The 17438-nt window shown below is 40.8% G+C and overlaps 1 protein-coding gene across 1 annotated transcript in view; it reads right to left on the bottom strand.

Moving 5' to 3' along the window:
* map3k12 (mitogen-activated protein kinase kinase kinase 12) overlaps positions 1-8083 on the bottom strand; it is a 33084-nt gene extending 25001 nt beyond the window's left edge. Inside the window, exons 1-4 of the mRNA XM_082175268.1 lie at positions 7630-8083; positions 6601-6784; positions 1721-1912; positions 824-982 (exon numbers count right to left, since the gene is read on the bottom strand). Of these exons, the coding sequence (XP_082031394.1) occupies positions 824-982; positions 1721-1912; positions 6601-6784; positions 7630-8047 (953 nt within the window). The 5' untranslated portion in view covers positions 8048-8083. The remainder of the gene's footprint in view (positions 1-823; positions 983-1720; positions 1913-6600; positions 6785-7629) is intronic.
* Positions 8084-17438: the final 9355 nt, after the last annotated feature.

Below are 17438 nucleotides of genomic sequence, written 5' to 3'. Positions count from 1 at the left end.
TTCCGTCAATAGTTGTAGGAACTATGAGAAGGTTCCTCCAGTGCGAAAGCCCCTATAGAGAGCACTCCTTTCACAAAACAGGACCTCTATGGGAGGCTTGTGCAGTAACACAGAGCAGCCGAGGAGAAACGCTAACATCTGTGATCTTAGGAGACGATGTGGTGTTTCACCAGAAGAATGAGCACCTGTGGACAACACACTCCTTCAGTGTTTCCTTCAGCAGAGTCTCAAAGAGACAACGCTGTACCTTATCTATTTAATATCCATGTAGTCAATGACGCATAGGGATAGGCATTTGGAGACTCTACTGGAGTTAGACAGAGCATAGAAATGTGCTGGAGGAGGAATATGAACCATTCTGTCATCATCAACTTGAGCGTTCATTTACCAAATCTGATGTGCGTTCACTGTTCAATGTTAATGTGTGAATAAAAGTTTTTGAAGCGTCAGAGTTTTGGCTGAATAGGCTGTCCAAGGTGGGACTTGAAATATCTTCATTTGGTTTCTTACGGTCTGGAACGACATGAGTAAATGATGACAGAATTAAAATTTTTGGTTGAATTAACCAATTTAGGTAATACTAAAATGAGATTTTTACATTTTTCTTCTAGTGTTAATTGATGGTCAGCTGGTCTGGTTATCCTAAATTAGGTTAATCTGCTTTAAACTATTGTTTGTATATGCCAACTATAATTTTTCAAATGTCTGTGTGAGCTTGCTGCAAACTACTTTCCCAACGTGGATGAATAAACACTACTACCATTACTACTTTTATTGAACTGCGTTAAATCCTCCCAGACCCAATCACTACTAATGATCGTACCAGATGTCCACTTTCTCAGACACGGGTTCATTGCGTATGACCTCCGGCGCCATCCAGGCCACGGTGCCGGCGAACGACATCTTGGTGCTCTTGTCCCTGAGCTCCTTAGACGTGCCGAAGTCTGAGATCTTCACCAGGTCGTCGTGTGTGATCAGCATACTGACGGGAGAGAGGGTGTTTTATTAGTCATGCGGGAGGAGGGGACAAACAAGACTAAGGGCCAATCCCAATTCTACCCCTTACCCCTTCACTTACCCCTTCCCCTCTGTTTTGCGTGTGCACGTGAAGGGGTAGGGCTGTCTCAATTCTCTTTTGGTTGGAGGGGTAGGGGTAAGGGGAAGGGCCAGATAGCCCTTGAAACAAAGATTTTTCGGGACCACACTTCAAACGAAGGGGTATGAGAAATGTACCTGCATACACCGGCTACAGAGGCAACATGACTGCAAATAATCATTTTCTTTGTCACATTCAATCTTGTGTTCATATTTACGGTCATGTTCTTCAAAGAAACAGTTGCAAAAAAATCGTTAAAGTTCGTTAACAATATGACGCGTGTAAAAAGCAAAAGTTTGAAGTGAAGTGGACGCGCGAATGAGGCAAATTCGCGTCCACCGCGCCGCACTAAACGACTCATTCGCGCCGCAAGACGCGTCTTTTAACATTGAAATCACTTGCGCCAGACGCTCTATTCGCGTTTGGTGTGAACGCAGCTTTTAGGCGTCGAAGATATCGTCATCTTCGTTATTTTCTGCAAACTTCAGAACGGTGTAGTAGTGGTGTCCCATTTCTTAGGGGAATTTTTTCACCCCTACGCCTTGACACTCTGTTTCAAGGGGCAAGGGTTAGGGGTAGGCGAAGGGGTATAAAATAGAATTGGGATTGGGCAGGCGGTCATACTTGGGAGATTTGAGATCTCTGTGGATGATCTTGTGCAGGTGGAGGTAGTTCATGCCGCCGGCGATGCCCATGGCCCAGTCCACCAGCAGGGAGGGCGTGATCTTCCTTCCGGCCCTCAGGACCTCGTAGAGCTGGCCCTGCGCACAGTACTCCATGAGGATGCAGTAACACGGGGCCTGCGTGCACACGCCCCTGAAACACACACATACACACACACGCTTTCAACACGAGTCTGCAGAAACGGACTGTGCTGAGAGTGTTTGCTGAGTATCAGCTGCTGAGGAGGACTTCAGCTGACCCGTGCTAAGCCCCGCCCCCTTATGTCCTTAATAACAATCGCATGATTGGTGCACATGTAACTGAGTCACTGTTCCCTCGCAGTGAAAAACACATCGCGAAGCAAAGAGGACACCGACAGCACGCCGAGAAATAAGACAGAGCAGGTTCATTTAGGTATGAAGCAGTCTCAGCATTCAAATGTTGTCATTTTTTAATACATTCAAACAATAAATACCGTTTTGAGTCTCTTTGATATGTGGTGACATATCCAGGGGTGCACATAAGTGGTGCGCAGGTGCGCATGCGCTACCCAATTAAACAATGCGTACCAGATGAATTGCCGCAACCCTCATTTGCGTACCTAAGATTTGGGGATAGACATTTGCACAAAAAGAATAAATAACTTACCGTAGCCTATTTTATAAGTCGCTCCGGAGACGCATATCAGTCAAAAAATGCGCCACGAGGAAGAAAAAACATATAGCCTAAGTCGCACTGGACTAAGTTGCATTTTTTTAGCAATTTATTTCACAAAAAAAAAAAAAAAAAAAATTACAGACAGTTCTCCGTTACGGACGTGAGCGCTCTAAAGCGGCAATAAAATAATGTTTTAAAACTTTCACAGAGACCTCAAACTGAAAGCACAAAGCCTGTCTTTAAATTTAATTTCGTTTTGTATTAATTGTATCTTAATTTTAATCGATGTTTCATCAACCATTTGTCTGGATTTAATAAGAAGTAGCTAAATATAGGCTATTAGAAAATAGATAATCAGGACACGGAGGCGCTGGCGAACCTGGAGCTCGTCTCATAAATGAACCGAAACTCAGCGTGGGCCTATAAGGTAGCCTATTGCCTCACAGACCTGAGACATATAGATAGCTTGAAATGTCTACTTTTAAGCAGAACAATTCAAAACGAAAGAAAACAGACTGCGCTGCTTATGTAATTCGTATGAAATGTGCATTTCTCTCTGGCGCTGCGAAGATCGCGAGTCGTCAACTTCATCTGTCTAGCCGACAATGACATAAAAAAATAACTGTTTTATTAGTAAACAATTAAAATTTCTCCTGCTATATGTAACATATTTGCCTGTTCCTTACAAAACACTGACAGTGGGGTATTTGACTGTTTTTTTTTTTTTTTTTTTTTTTTGCAGCTGCGGACAAATCTTTTCGACACACACACACAATATTACATAACACTCTGCGCTTATGTTTTAAAAAGATAATTTAACATATAAATAACCATTTTTAAATAGCCCACTTAAAGTGTTTATTACAAATAAATGACTAAATGCTAAAAATGAATACATTTTAATGAACAAACATATGCGTTGCATTTACAATTCTGTGAAAACAGCACCCCCACTTCCCGCGGCCCTGGATAGGTGCGCAATCTGTGGTGTTGGATAGGCTTGCTTTAAAATAGTAACTCTAGTAAGCGCTTTAAAGTTGTCATTTCTTTGGTTTTCAGAGTTAGAAAAGCAGATATTTGCACATTTAATTTCCAGAGGTTGAAACAGTTATGTTATTTTGAAAGTTACAAGGTTTTAAAGATCAGACATTCTGTTGCACTTCTCTTAATTTTCAGTTGAAATTAAAGTTCATGTGAATCATGTCACATGACATTATCCATGCGTCCCTCTAATTTGTTCCTCCTGTGAGGTGGGTTAAGGAAAAAATGCATTTGAAAATGTGAGGACCAAGCAACAACCCCAGGTTCTCCCCTGAGAACAAGACCAAAAATGTTATGTGCACCCCTGGACATATCGCTGTACAGCAGCATAGTGTCGGCCCAGATCCGGCCCACATCTGGCACACATAGATTCCACACGGCCCAGATGTGGCCCGGATCTGGCACACATGGATTCCACACGGCCCAGATCTGGCCCACATCTGGCACACATGGATTCCACACAGCCCAGATCCGGCCCACATCTGGTACACATGGATTCCACACGGCCCAGATGTGGCCCACATCTGGTACACATGGATTCCACACGGCCCAGATGTGGCCCGGATCTGGGCCGACACTATGCTGCTGTCTGGGTCAGTTCAACCAATCATCTCTTCCTTTTATTTAATTTATAGCATTAAATAAACATCAGTGAACATCAGAAGGAATGTTGTTTCAACTGTGGAAAAACGTCAATACACACACCATTTTTCAAGTTCAAGTCCACCAACGTTAATCTACTAACTCTACTGTCTGGTTTGTTTGTCAGACAAACATAATATTGGCATTATGATTGGTCAGATTGCCTGTCAAACCCTCTTTTGGCATTAAAAATGAACTGTCAAGATTTACTAAAGACACGCAGTTAAAAATTTGCGATGAACGCATAGACAGTTATTTTCATGTATGCGTTTGTAGTTTTCCTGTCAGACCGCTAAATTTATTATATTGTAGTCTTTATTACAAAAAATAAAATAAAATCCTAGACGCTTTTTCCAATTGTCATCAAAATTGGCTCAAATAATCTTCAGACCATGCTACTAAAAAAGTTCTTAGAAGCTTTTTCATAACGTGAATACGTGAAAAATACTTAAACAAGTTTAATGAAGAGCATGTGAAAATAGATGTGAGGCTATATCTCCACAACGCTTTAGCGTATCAAGATTAGTCTGAGGCATTACATGTAGCGTTTTGGCACAGCGCCACCTACTGGTCAGGAGAACTGAAAAATAGCTATTTTTGTTTAGAATTATTTTTGGTTAGCCCAAAAATCATACAATTTGTCTCTTTTTGATTCAGTGCAGCATACAGTGTCGAATGATACCCAAGTTTCCCTTGTCGGCCATTTTGGGCTTCAGCCATTTAGAATTTCGTCGTAAAATTCAGCATTATCGTATCATTACGAAACGTAGTATTTGTCAAGGAACGTGTTTGTATGTGTAAGGAACTGAAGAGTTTCGGAACAGTGCCACCTTGAGGTCCAAATTTATAATGAAATTATAATATATAAAAATAACTAAATGTTAATGTTTTTTTTTTACTTTTGCCTATTTCAATTAAACTAGTCTTAATAGACTGACATTGAACAATAAACAATTACAGATTATCAAAACTGCTGTCTGCAATTTTTAACCTAACTCCTTGGCCATTGGTCCGATTTTCGTCTCAGATCATCTTCAGACCATGCCGACATAATGATATAAAAAGCTTTTTGATTGATCAAACCACTGTGTTTCGAATAACACATTAACAAAGTTGTTGTCATGGTGGCAAGCTGACTCTTGAGGCTGTATCTCTGCAATGCTTTGGCCCCACCTCTAAGCTGATTCGACAGATTTCATAGGTTATTTTATTTACAGTGCTGATTGCTTACACACCTCTGAAATAAATACTAATCCCTAACCTACACCCGGACCCTAACCATAGTATTGTCACATTCACCGTCTGTCATCGTCCTGTCTTCACTACAGTTCCCAGAATCCTTCTTGTTTCCACACCTGAACTCACTCCCTCAATTACCCACCTGTTCATCATCATCATCTGTGTCACCTGTGCTTACCTCTTGTCTTTTTGTTTGTTCTGTGTATATAAGCCCAGTGTTTTCAGTCTGTTAGTTGTCTGTCGTCGTTGCTACATGCGTGGTTGTTCTGTTCTTGTTCCCTAAGAAACCTGTCCATGTAATATCTTGTTTGTTTAAATAAACACTGCTGCAATTGAGATCCCGCTTCTGATCCTGCTTCAACCAGCCCGTGACAAGTATAGCATTGGTAGCACATCATGATAGATAGCATTACTGTTTGATGTGATTGGATCTATCCATGATTGTTCTGAACTGATTCCATTAACTTTCTTGACAGTGACTGAGTTGACCAATGAAATCACCTATGGGTGAGATTTACACTTAAAAAAACCACACAGATCATTCGCTGATCAACCGAATAAGGTTGCACTCTGTCTTTCGGAGTGCTAAGTCCAGTTGCATAAAGTACATGCTGGACAAAGACATAGTCACGTTACCCAGGTCTGATTTCTCAAAAACCGGACTAACTTGAAGCTTGCACATGTCATTTTAAAAGTTAAAGGGGACCTATCATGCTCTTGTACAAAGTCTTGATGTTTTGTCTGGGCTCTACTAGAGCAGGTTTTCCTGCTTGAATGTTGATTATTTTCCTCATATTCTCCATTGTTGCAGCTCCTCTCTTCCCAGTCTGTCAGTAACGCTCTGTTTAGTTCCTGTCTCTATGAAGCCCCTCCTTCTGAAAAGCACACTGTGCTCTGATTGGTCAGCTGGATCAGTGTGTTGCGATTGGTCAAGCTCTTCGAGTGTGCTTGGGAAATGTCCCGCCCCTTACCATAACCACCAGTTTAAACACACTACTAACTAACTCAACCAGGCCCCGCCCCTTTATTCTGCATATTAATTATTATGAGGAATATTGTGATGTGTCCGTTCCCGGAAGAAACTCAAGACTACAATGGAGGCGTTTCAGGAGTTCAGAAACACTGAGAATAGAGAATAACTGGAGCTTTTTCATGCTCAAACAGCAACATCACACAATAAAGGCAGATGAAGATGGGAAAACACTTTAAATGATTGATTCTAATTGAGGGTGATGGTGCTGTGCATGTTTCCGTTCACTCACTTGAAGGTAATGATGTTGGGGTGTTTGAGCTTGCGCAGATGTTTGATCTCAGTCTCCTTGATGTCCCTTACTTTCTTCACAGCCACGTCCTCACCATGAAACTTGCCCAGGAAAACCGCCCCCTGCGCCCCGCTGCCAACCCACTGCAGCTCGGAGATCTCCTCGAACGGCACCTCCCAGGAATCTGGAATAGACATTTCATTATCCCCGCCTGAAACGACTCTGGGCCCTATCATACACCTGGTGCAAAGCAGCGCCAGTGTTTTTTGCTAGTTTTAGCCTGACACAGTTATCATTTTCATGTCCTGCGCCACATTGTTTAAATAGCAAATGCATTTGAGCCCATCTGTGCGCTCATGGGTTGGTGGTCTGAAAACGAGGTGTCTTCAGGTGTGTTCAGGTGCATTGTTGGTGCGTTGCTATTTTGAGGTAATTGAAATAGACTGAGCCATTGATCAACTGAAACCTGGTCTAAAGTCAATGGCGCAATTTTTTTTTTGTTATTTAAAGTGCGCATTAGTAATATGAGCCTATAGGCGGGTCCACAAAGCGCGTAAACTCTGCTTATTACACACACAGGGACGCCGAGCAGCACACAAACATGCCAAATATAACAAATTTAAGGATTACAATTTAAAAGATTATTATTGTGTACATAAAGATATGGTGGAATCCGGCTTGTTCGCTTGTAGAATCCGCAATGTTAATAGCGAATCCGCAATGTTAATAGTGAATCTGCCATGGCGCGAGTGCAGCTGGCTTTTAAAGGGAATGGGAGATGAGACCCTGATTGTTTTTTTGCACGTTACGCCCAAAACATACCCATTACTCATTAAAAGAATAGGGACAACCCTTTTAGACCATGCGCCGGGACCACCGACCAGTTTTACCATCGTTAAACTAACAAAAGTGGATTCGGACACGCCCTAAGTGCACTTGCGCCGTGCGCTTTAGACCAAGCGCTTAGATCGTTAAAATAGGGCCCTCTAACTCTTGCTGCTGCTTGCTGTCTCCGATTGTGGTACTCACCCTCATGGCTCTGCTTGTGCTCTGTCGAGTAGGCTTTCCCGATCATCGTCCACACTGGCTTCAGGCATCCGAACAAGCCTTCCAGAAAGCCCCCTCCACCCGCCTGCAGCCGGAAGCTGTCGGACTGGTTGCGCACGGCTCCGCCCTCGGCTCCACCCTCCTGCAGCTTCAGCACGCTGTTGGAGAAGTTGGTGGGCTCGTCGCTCAGGGTGGGGCTGTTGCTGTGGGTGCCGCTGCCGCCCCCGACGGGGTCGATGGAGAGCACGTTACGGAGGACGCATTGGGTCGGGGTGAGTTCGGTGTCTGGGGTGCTCGCCGGCACCTCCGAATCCGGCCGGCAGAAGGGCGGATCAGAGAGCGGGGTGCTGAACCCGGAGAGGGAGGGGGAAGGGGCATGTTGCTCATGGACACAAGCCATGGGGGCAGAGGGGGCAGAGGGGGCAGAGGGGGCAGAGGGGGCAGAAGGGGCGAGGGTGGCCCGCGAGTTACCCACCCTTCAGGAAAGTAGCCCTCACCACTCACTCCGGAGCACCGCTGCTCGTCAACACACCTGGAGAGGGAAACACAAAGCAAGCCATAAGATTTGAGAAAGAGCTTACTTATTACTTACTAGGAAAGACAATCAAATACAATCGCATATTAGAGATGTGTATTATGGTGGATTAAATCACCATCATTGTGTAGCAATGCCAACAACACGCAGACGCGTTCGTGTATTTAGGAACTGGGGCTGTCAAAATGGCTGAAAAATTCAATTAGAATTTCTTTCTTAAATATAAGCAAATTTTGCATTATATTCGAATTCTGAAGGCAATACTTAAAGTTAGAGGAAAAAAGTACTGTATTGTCTCTTATGCCCACAAGAGGGCGCAAGCGAGCTAAATAAGCAAAAATAAACCAAATCAAGCATTGCATCTTTTATTGAAATTAAATGAGATTCACTTTTTAAAGTGCATTAACTTTTGAAACAATTGTACTTAAAATATAATTTCCTTAATGTGCATGTAAGTGCATAAGTAACCTGAGAAAACACGCTTCAACAGAGACAGCATAATGTACTGCATGAACACAAAATAGCAAACCCATTTGACTGGATCAGTCAACAAACACGGTGAGTAATGTCTTCTCCTGTTATTGTCACTTGCACTTCGTGTCACATGTATAGTATAGCATTCTCTGTCAGCAGCGAGGACTTTACATGTGATAAATGCAGTGGCCATTCTATTACACGGAACGTGAAAATAGAGACACCAGCCACCGTAGTCACATGTTTTCCGGGAGCCAGAGCGCCTGACATCAAAGCAAATTTAAAAGTGCTGACTAATGCTAATCGTAAATTCTCTAAGATTATTATTCACGTCGGCACAAATGATGTTCGACTCCGCCAGTCGGAGATCACCAAAATTAATGTTAAAGAGGTGTGTGAACTCGCAAGTACGATGTCAAGCACTGTAATTTGCTCTGGCCCCCTTCCTGTTCACAGGAGTGATGAGATACTTAGTAGACTGTGCTCACTCAATGGCTGGTTGTCTAAGTGGTGTCCGCAAAATAATATAGAATCCATAGACAATTGGAAAAGTTTTTGGGGAAGACCTGAACTGTTGAAAAGAGATGGTATTCATCCCTCCTGGGATGGTGCTGCTCTTCTCTCTAGTAATATGGCACATAGTCTTAGAGCTCAAACATGACAATCTGGGGCTCAGGTCAGGAAGCAGACAGACTGGCTAAACCGACCGTCTGCTAGCTGTCTCACGTTACCAAGATCAGATAAATCCCATCACATAGAGCCTCTTTCACCTAGATATCATCATATAGAGACTGTGTCTGTTCCCCGAATTAGGAAATACAAAAAACTCCCAAGCCAATTTAAGGGTAAAAATGTAATTGATGTTCAACACATAAAAAACAGATAAAATATGGATGAGCAAATGATAAAGCTTGGGTTGCTGAATAGTTGATCCCTTACTTCAAAAGCACTCATTGTTAATGATATGATTACAGATTATAATCTAGATGTGTTGTGTTTGACAGAAACCTGGCTAAAAGCAAAAACAATTATATTACTTTAAATGAGACCGCCCCGCAAGATTACTGTTATAAACATGAACCTCGTCTGAAAGGCAAAGGGGGAGGAGTTGCTGTAATTTATAGTAATATGTTCAGAATTACTGAGAAGCCTTGTTTCAAATATAATTATTTTGATGTGTTGGTGCTTAATGTAACACTATCTAGTGTAAATGTTAAATCACGTTTAACATTTGTGCTGGATACTGTATACAGGCCACCAGGGCACCATACAGACTTTATCAAAGAATTTGCTAATTTTCTATCAGAGTTAGTACTGGCTGCAGATAAAGTCCTAATTGTTGGTGATTATAATATACTGTACATGTAGATAACAAAAAAGATGCATTGGATTGGCATTTAAAGACATTCTGAACTCTATTGGAGTTAGACAACATGTGTCAGGACCTACTCATTGTCGTAATCATATTCTAGATCTAATATTATCACACGGAATCAATGTTGATGCCGTTGAAATTCTGCAGCAGAGCAATGACATCTCAGATCATTATCTAGTCTCGTGTAAACTTCATTTAGCCAAGGCTGCAAAGCCGACTCCGTGTTATAAATATGTTAGACCTATCACTTCTGCCACTAAAGATTGCTTTATCAAAATAACATTCCTGATCAGTATCATCTCCTCAGCATCCCGGATAGCTTAGAAGAACTCGATATTGCGACAGAAACTTTTGACTCTCTCTTTTCCAGCACTTTAGACACAGTTGCTCCATTGCGCTTAAAGGAGATTGAAGAAAATAGTCCAATGCCGTGGTACAACGAGCACACTCAGGCCCTTAAGAGAGCAGCCAGAAAAATGGAGCGCAATTGGAAGAAAACAAAACTAGAGGTATTTCGCATTTCATGGAAAGAGAGTTCGATTGCATACAGAGAGGCCTTAAAAGCTGTTAGATCTAAAATAAACAAAACCCTAGGTATTTATTTGAAACAGTGGCAAAATTAACAAATAAGGAAAAATTCGATTCATTTATTGCTATAGGAGAGGAAGAATTGTCTAAACTCGTTAAATCATCTAAATTGACAACATATATGTTAGAGCCTATACCGATTGAGCTATTGAAAGAGATGCTTCAGTATGGAGCACCACAAGGCTCAGTACTAGGACCGCTGCTGTTCACTCTGTACATGCTACCCTTGGGAGATATCATTAGGAAGCATGGCATTAGTTTTCACTGTTATGCTGACGATACTCAGCTGTATATTTCTTCAAAACCTAATGAAACTTACCAATTCACAAAATTAATGTAATGCATAGCTGATACAAAAAACTGAATGATTAGTAATTTCCTACTACTTAATTCTGAAAAAACAGATTCTAATTATTGGACTTAAAAAAGTAAAAAGTTTGTACTTATTAAGTACAGCAAAAACTACTAGCCTAACTAATAAAGTAATTATATAATAATTAAATGTAAAATAACACTATGTTCGCTTAATATAGATTTAATATAGATTAATCTTTGTAAAAGCTGTGTTTTGTTGTTTGATTAACATGACAGACAACAGCAGGTATTTTATTTTTGACTTGTGGATATTGATATATATATTTCAATTTATTTATCTATGAGAATGTATTATTAATTATAATTGTTTTTTGATGTTGTTGTTGTTTTCTAAAATATAGTTTTGTCATGATTTTGAGAATGAAGACACACACAAACACATGCCTATCTTCATAAATCTAGTTTTGACTTCTAAAGTTTTTTTGAATTGACCCAAATCCAAAATTTCACTTGCACTGCACTGCAATATACAGTGAAAGTCCACAGTTTCAATACTGCTCAACACCATTTTTTATTCATGATTAATATTGCATTGCATACAATGTGTGCTGGTAACTATTTTAAACAGGACACGCATTAGCTAAATAAACGTTAGCCAATACAAAGTAAATTTATAGAAATTTATTGAAAACAGCTGACAATGAATAGACAGGAGCCCTGTCACAGGACCAATAATAGCAAAACGAATCACGTATTCTAAAAAGAATATAAAGTATAAGTTAGACGAATCCAACATATAATGAGGGCTGTGTTAACAGTAAAGCGTCCGTCGTTTAACGAATTTTAAAAATACGGATGGATAATACAAAATTCTTTCTGACGTTTTGACAGAAAAAAACACAAGTAAGAAGTCTTCACACTTACAGGGAGTAAAGTTTAATGCGTATTAGGCGTGCTGTCCGGGGGGAGTGCGAACCCAGAGTACCCCCCCCCCCCCTCCTTTTCTGCATAGACAGTAAAATAAATGGACACAGCGACCCCATGTTTCAATGGAGAAAAGTGAAGTCAATTAGAAGCACTCACTTCCTGATGGTCGAGCGTACTGCGCAGACTCAAACTGAGCTTGACGACGTAGATGTGACGTGAGCAACCCGTCTGTCTTCTAGTAGCTGTGCCGAGAGAAATCTGAATCATTCCCTTCCGAAACTTGCAGAGACAGAGAGTGTGAGTAGGAGGTGTATGAGCTAGGAGCAGGAGAAACTTTTGCTAGGTATTCTGATGAATTATTTTGTCATTTTGCCTCCACGTCCCCCCTATTGCCGGCGAACTTCTCTTCCTGTCCATACGGTAATCTCTCTACTGTGTGACAGAGAGTCGCGTGGTTATGACACAATCGTTAGCCTATTTTTACAAAAACGGCTTCTACGGGGCCATAACGTAAGATACAAGGTAATGGAGCCTGTTATACATTGTCGTGTTTCTTAAGAAATAAATAATGGACAAATGAAGTCTTTAAACACCTCAGATGTAAAGTTATTCACTGTCAAAGTGATGCCAAAATGAATGGGAGTCAATGGATGCTAACAGCAGGTGATGGTCCGCTAATCAATGGCGGCGCCCGGGGAAGCTTCAGTGTTTTCTGAAACATTACCCCCTGCTTTTCTGAGTGACCATGAATGAATGACGGAGTATTTTAAGAGAATCCATGCGATCACTCCCGTGTGATCATCGAATCCAGATTAAAATAACTCAATACAATATTTCAACTTTCCACATCCACCCCAGGCCGTTTACCTTCAGGAGTCAGAAGTACCGTGACTACTGTACTGTCCTCTAGAATCAGTCAGACGGCGGCCGCGGGAGTGGAAGGGGGATCGAGCGGGATTCTTTATTGCTGTCGATTATCAGTCTCTTTTTAATGATAGGCCTTGCGCATCTGTCAATCATCCCCGCTTGCTATTCTTCTTTTGCTGTTGCTTGATTTGAGGACTGCACGTGCACAGAGGCATCACCAGGTTTTAGCATAGTTTAGAGTGACAAATCGTACCAGCGTACTTTGAGGTCAAAATGCGTATCCGCTACGCAAAATGCGTACAGGTTGGCAGGTCTGTAAGATGTTCATGTCTTTCTTTCTTCAGTGGAGAAGAAATTAAGGTTTTTGAGGAAAACACTCCAGGATGTTTCTCTATATAGTGACTTCAATGGGGTCCAACGGGTCGAAGGTCCAGATGTGAGTTTCAGTGCAGCTTCAAAGTCTCGACACGATCCAGCCGAGGAATAAGAGTCTTATCTAGACAAACCAGCCGACATTTATAACAAAATAAACATTTATATACTTTTAACCACAAATGCTGGTCTTGCTCTAACTGTGATGTGACACACATTACGTAATCACGCTGAAAGGTCACGTGTGACGTAGTGTTTACGAAGAGAACGAGCAAAGACTGAGTCAAACGGCATTTACAAAAAAAAACAAATAAATAAAAGGTAAAACACGATTTCGGATGATTTTGAAGTTGGAGGAGAAAAAGAGATCGAGTTTTACGCCCTTCCCTACATTTTTCGCGTGACCTTGCCAACGTGATTACGTAATGTGTGAAGTCGTGGATGTGCAAGACCAGTATTTGTGGTTAAAAGTATATAAATGTTTATTTTGTTATAAAATGTCCGCTGGTTTGTCTAGATCAGACTCTTATTCCTCGGCTGGATCGTGTCGAAGTGTGGTACGCTCCCTCTAGTGGTACGCAGAGGAATCACTGTATTTCGCACGTACGATCACACCGGTGTGATTAGAGCGATCAGTGCATCACGTGATCAACTGCTAAACTTGGTCTAAATTCATTCTGCTAAAAACGGACACGCTCATCACTTGTCATATATTTATATGAACTATTCAGTGTTTTCAACCACATAATGTTTATTTTAGGTTTCAGACATTTAAATTCACATCAGTAATAAAAAAACAACACATTTAGGAGTTACACACTGATATCTATGGAAGCGGCAATAATATTTCTTTCCATTATAATTAGACAACGTAGATGTTTTATTTATATCAGATACACATTGTGTAAGTAACTTTAAAGTTAACTCTAATTAGGTTGATTAGCTCCACTGTCTGTCTAGGTTTTCTCCTGCAGCTGCACAGCCTGTGTTAAAAAATATCAAGTACAGTACAGTTTCTATTTCCCTTTTAGGTGCAATTCATTTTCATTTAATCATTATTTAAGTTTTGTATTGACCTGTATGTAAGCAGCACAGTGCAGTGTTAATGTTCAAACTGGGGTTTTTACACTGTATAAAAAGGGGCTGACAATAATGAATATTCTTATTATAAATAAAGCTTCCTCAGTTTGAGCTGTGCAGAGCTATAGCTGAACAGTTAGGCCCACTACACTACTGTATTTTAATATTGGTCATTATGGTGGTACTTGGTGTAAAAAGTTTGAGAACCACTGGCGTCGAGACTTTGAAGCTGCACTGAAACTCACATCTGGACCTTCGACCCGTTGGACCCCATTGAAGTCACTATATGGAGAAACATCCTGGAATGTTTTCCTCAAAAACATAAATTCCTTTTCCACTGAAGAAAGAAATGAACATCTTGGATGATGTGGAGCGAGTAAGTGATCAGGAGATTTTAATTCTGAAGTGAACTACTCCTTTAAAAGAGCAGGAACTTCTGAGGATCCTCGTGAAGAATCTGAGCAAGAGTTCAAGCATACAGAAACATGATTCATCTGCACATCCACACACTAGCACAGCCTTTCATCATATTCTCTGGTTTGGTCATTTTGTTGTGTTTTGTCATCTTTATAAAAAAAAAAAAAATTAATATGGCTTTTTCTTTTTTTTTATATCTAGAACTTAAAAATGAGAAATGTTGCATTGACAGCCAGCTGAAGTAAAATACTTATACGTTTTATTTATTTCAGCAGTGATTGTATTTGCATATATCTGCATTTTTATGTTTTTAGTTTTAGTTAACAATAATAAACCTGATAAGAGGTGTGTATATATTAATCACATCCAAAATAAAAGTTTGTGTTTACATAATATGTGTGTGTAGTGTATATAATTATGTTGTGTATATATACATTCACACACATGCATGTATATATTTAAGAAAAATGTGATACTTATATATAAAATATTTATATTTATATTTAATATAAATTATATATAAATACATACAGTTTATATATGTAAATATGTATTAAATATATACATCATGTGTGTGAGTTTATATATAAATAATTACACACAGTACACACACATATATTATACACGATGTTATTAATCGTTGCACAGCCCTAGATTGTGTCATATATTGTTGAGGTCTTGTTTCTAGTCACAGATTTTATTACATTTACAATATTTTATTGTTCCTCAGCTTTGTGTTTACATGGACTAAATGTTTCTACATGTTTATGTCTGACATGCAAGTTTCAAATATTAAGATAAAACAATTTTAAACCAATTGTACAATAAGATTGTTATAGTCTCATATTAATCACTTGCTAATCCTGTCACACTTCTAATTATAGGAACTGCTGAACAAATGAATGGTGAGCATCATAGCACCTAAATATACACTTATCCCTTAAATATTAATACACAATCATGTTATTTCTCAGCTATAAACATCCTACACACGCATCTGCATGAGATATGTTATGAATATTGACGTGCCTTACAGAAATCACGGCGCTTCTGCTCGACGCTCGCGCGCGCGACACGCCGCTCTCTGCACAATATGGCAAAATTGCATAACAAACGCACGCGTGCGCTCCTGAACGACGCGATTCCTCGCGCGTGTCGTGTAATTACACCATTGCGCGTGTCCAAGCAAAAACAGCGCACAAACGCACGCGACGAGAACGCGCGGATGAAAGGCAGTAAATGGACGCGTTTGTTGAGATGTGATGTCATTGGCGTCAATGGCGCGCGCGAACGCGTCCAGCCGCGCGAAGTACCGCAATGAGTGAGGAGAGGATGCACACACACACACACACACACACACACACACACTGCACGAACACACACTGATCTGATCTGATCTCTCCCGCTGGCGTGTACAGGCTGTGCCGCGCGGAGAGGCTCGCGCCGCGTCGCGTCGCGTGTGTGTGTGTGTGTTGATGAGGAGCAGTACCGTGTCTCTGGAGGATGGATGCTGTTGTCAGTGACGGCTGGTTGATCTGATGTTCCGCGGTAAACGCGTCTCTGTCCTCGATCCCCGCGCGCGCGTGCTGTTCTCTAGGCTCGGCGAGGTGTGTGTGCCGTGAGTGGTGTTTTGGCCCGGTCCGGTTCGAGCTCCATCGGCTGGTGTGCGCGATCACGGATTCGGGTCCATTAGTCGAGCGGAAGGAGCTGTTCTCCTCTACGGTGCTGAAGTGACGTCACGGGGTGCGATGACGCCCGCTAGAGGGCGCGCGCGCGCGTTACCGTGAGAGCGAGCATGACGTCAAAGCCACAAGCGCTGAGTGTGTGTGTGTGTAAATACGGCCTGACCTTCAGTTTATATTTTAAAGCGTTTAAAGGAAAACCTCCTGTTTTTATTGTCGGTGCACGCCGATAAATATGACGCACGTCACGCGTGACGTCGAGAACGCTTGGAGAATCTGTTCCAGTGTGAAAATAATGGATGTTTCATACATACACATGCTTTACTATTCAAAGAGATTTCTGATAATAAAAACAGCGCATCTGTCCATAACCTGCGTTTGATCATGCTTCATATCACGGTGTTATATTCAGTGTTTAACTCTGGTATTGAATAATGTGTTTAATAAGGTTTGCTTCTGGGTCATCTCATGCCAGATCTCCTCTGTGTGTTTTACTAGTGAAAGAAACACATGAAGAAAGCTGGCCTGTATTTACTAAGAAATTATAAAGAAAACATTTTAAATGATGTTGAAAACGACATCTTTTGTTGGAGCAAAACTAGAGTAGACTAAACCTAAACGGCTGTATCTTCATTCATCTTCATTTATTTGTAGGCCTACACTAATGAAGTAGCTGGGTGTCAAAATCAGTAAAACACATTTTCTAGTTTTTATAATATGTATATTCTGGTTCAGAACAAACCTTTCTGTTGCTAAATATATATTTGCGACTCTTTGCATGGATTGGTATTTTACACAGTCTCAATGATTGAGAAAAGGTCATCCTACAAAACAGAGGTCATACACTGCAGATCTTTGAGAATGTAGTAGTTTTATAAATGGTGTATATGCTGGAATCATAAAAGTAGAATGCTGATAATATGATAACCGTGATGAAACATTGGCTTGTGTGTAAAGTTACTATACAAAACACAATTTGTAGAAGAGTTCAAATAGTTTTGAATGAGGTGTTTGCTTTAGAGATGTGTGATGTTTTGCATGTTGTGTGTGTGTGTGTGTGTGTGTGTGTGTGTGTGTGTGTGTTGTGGCTTTAGTGTGAGTTTTGCAAAAATGAGCCATAGTTTCAGAAATCTAAGCAATTTTAAAAAACTGTAATATG

This window comes from Leuciscus leuciscus, assembly GCF_965113295.1.
Source record: "Leuciscus leuciscus genome assembly, chromosome: 7".
Classification (NCBI taxonomy): Eukaryota; Metazoa; Chordata; class Actinopteri; order Cypriniformes; family Leuciscidae; genus Leuciscus; species Leuciscus leuciscus.
Note: the sequence above shows the minus strand (reverse complement) of the source record. Positions and strands in the feature narration are given on the sequence as shown.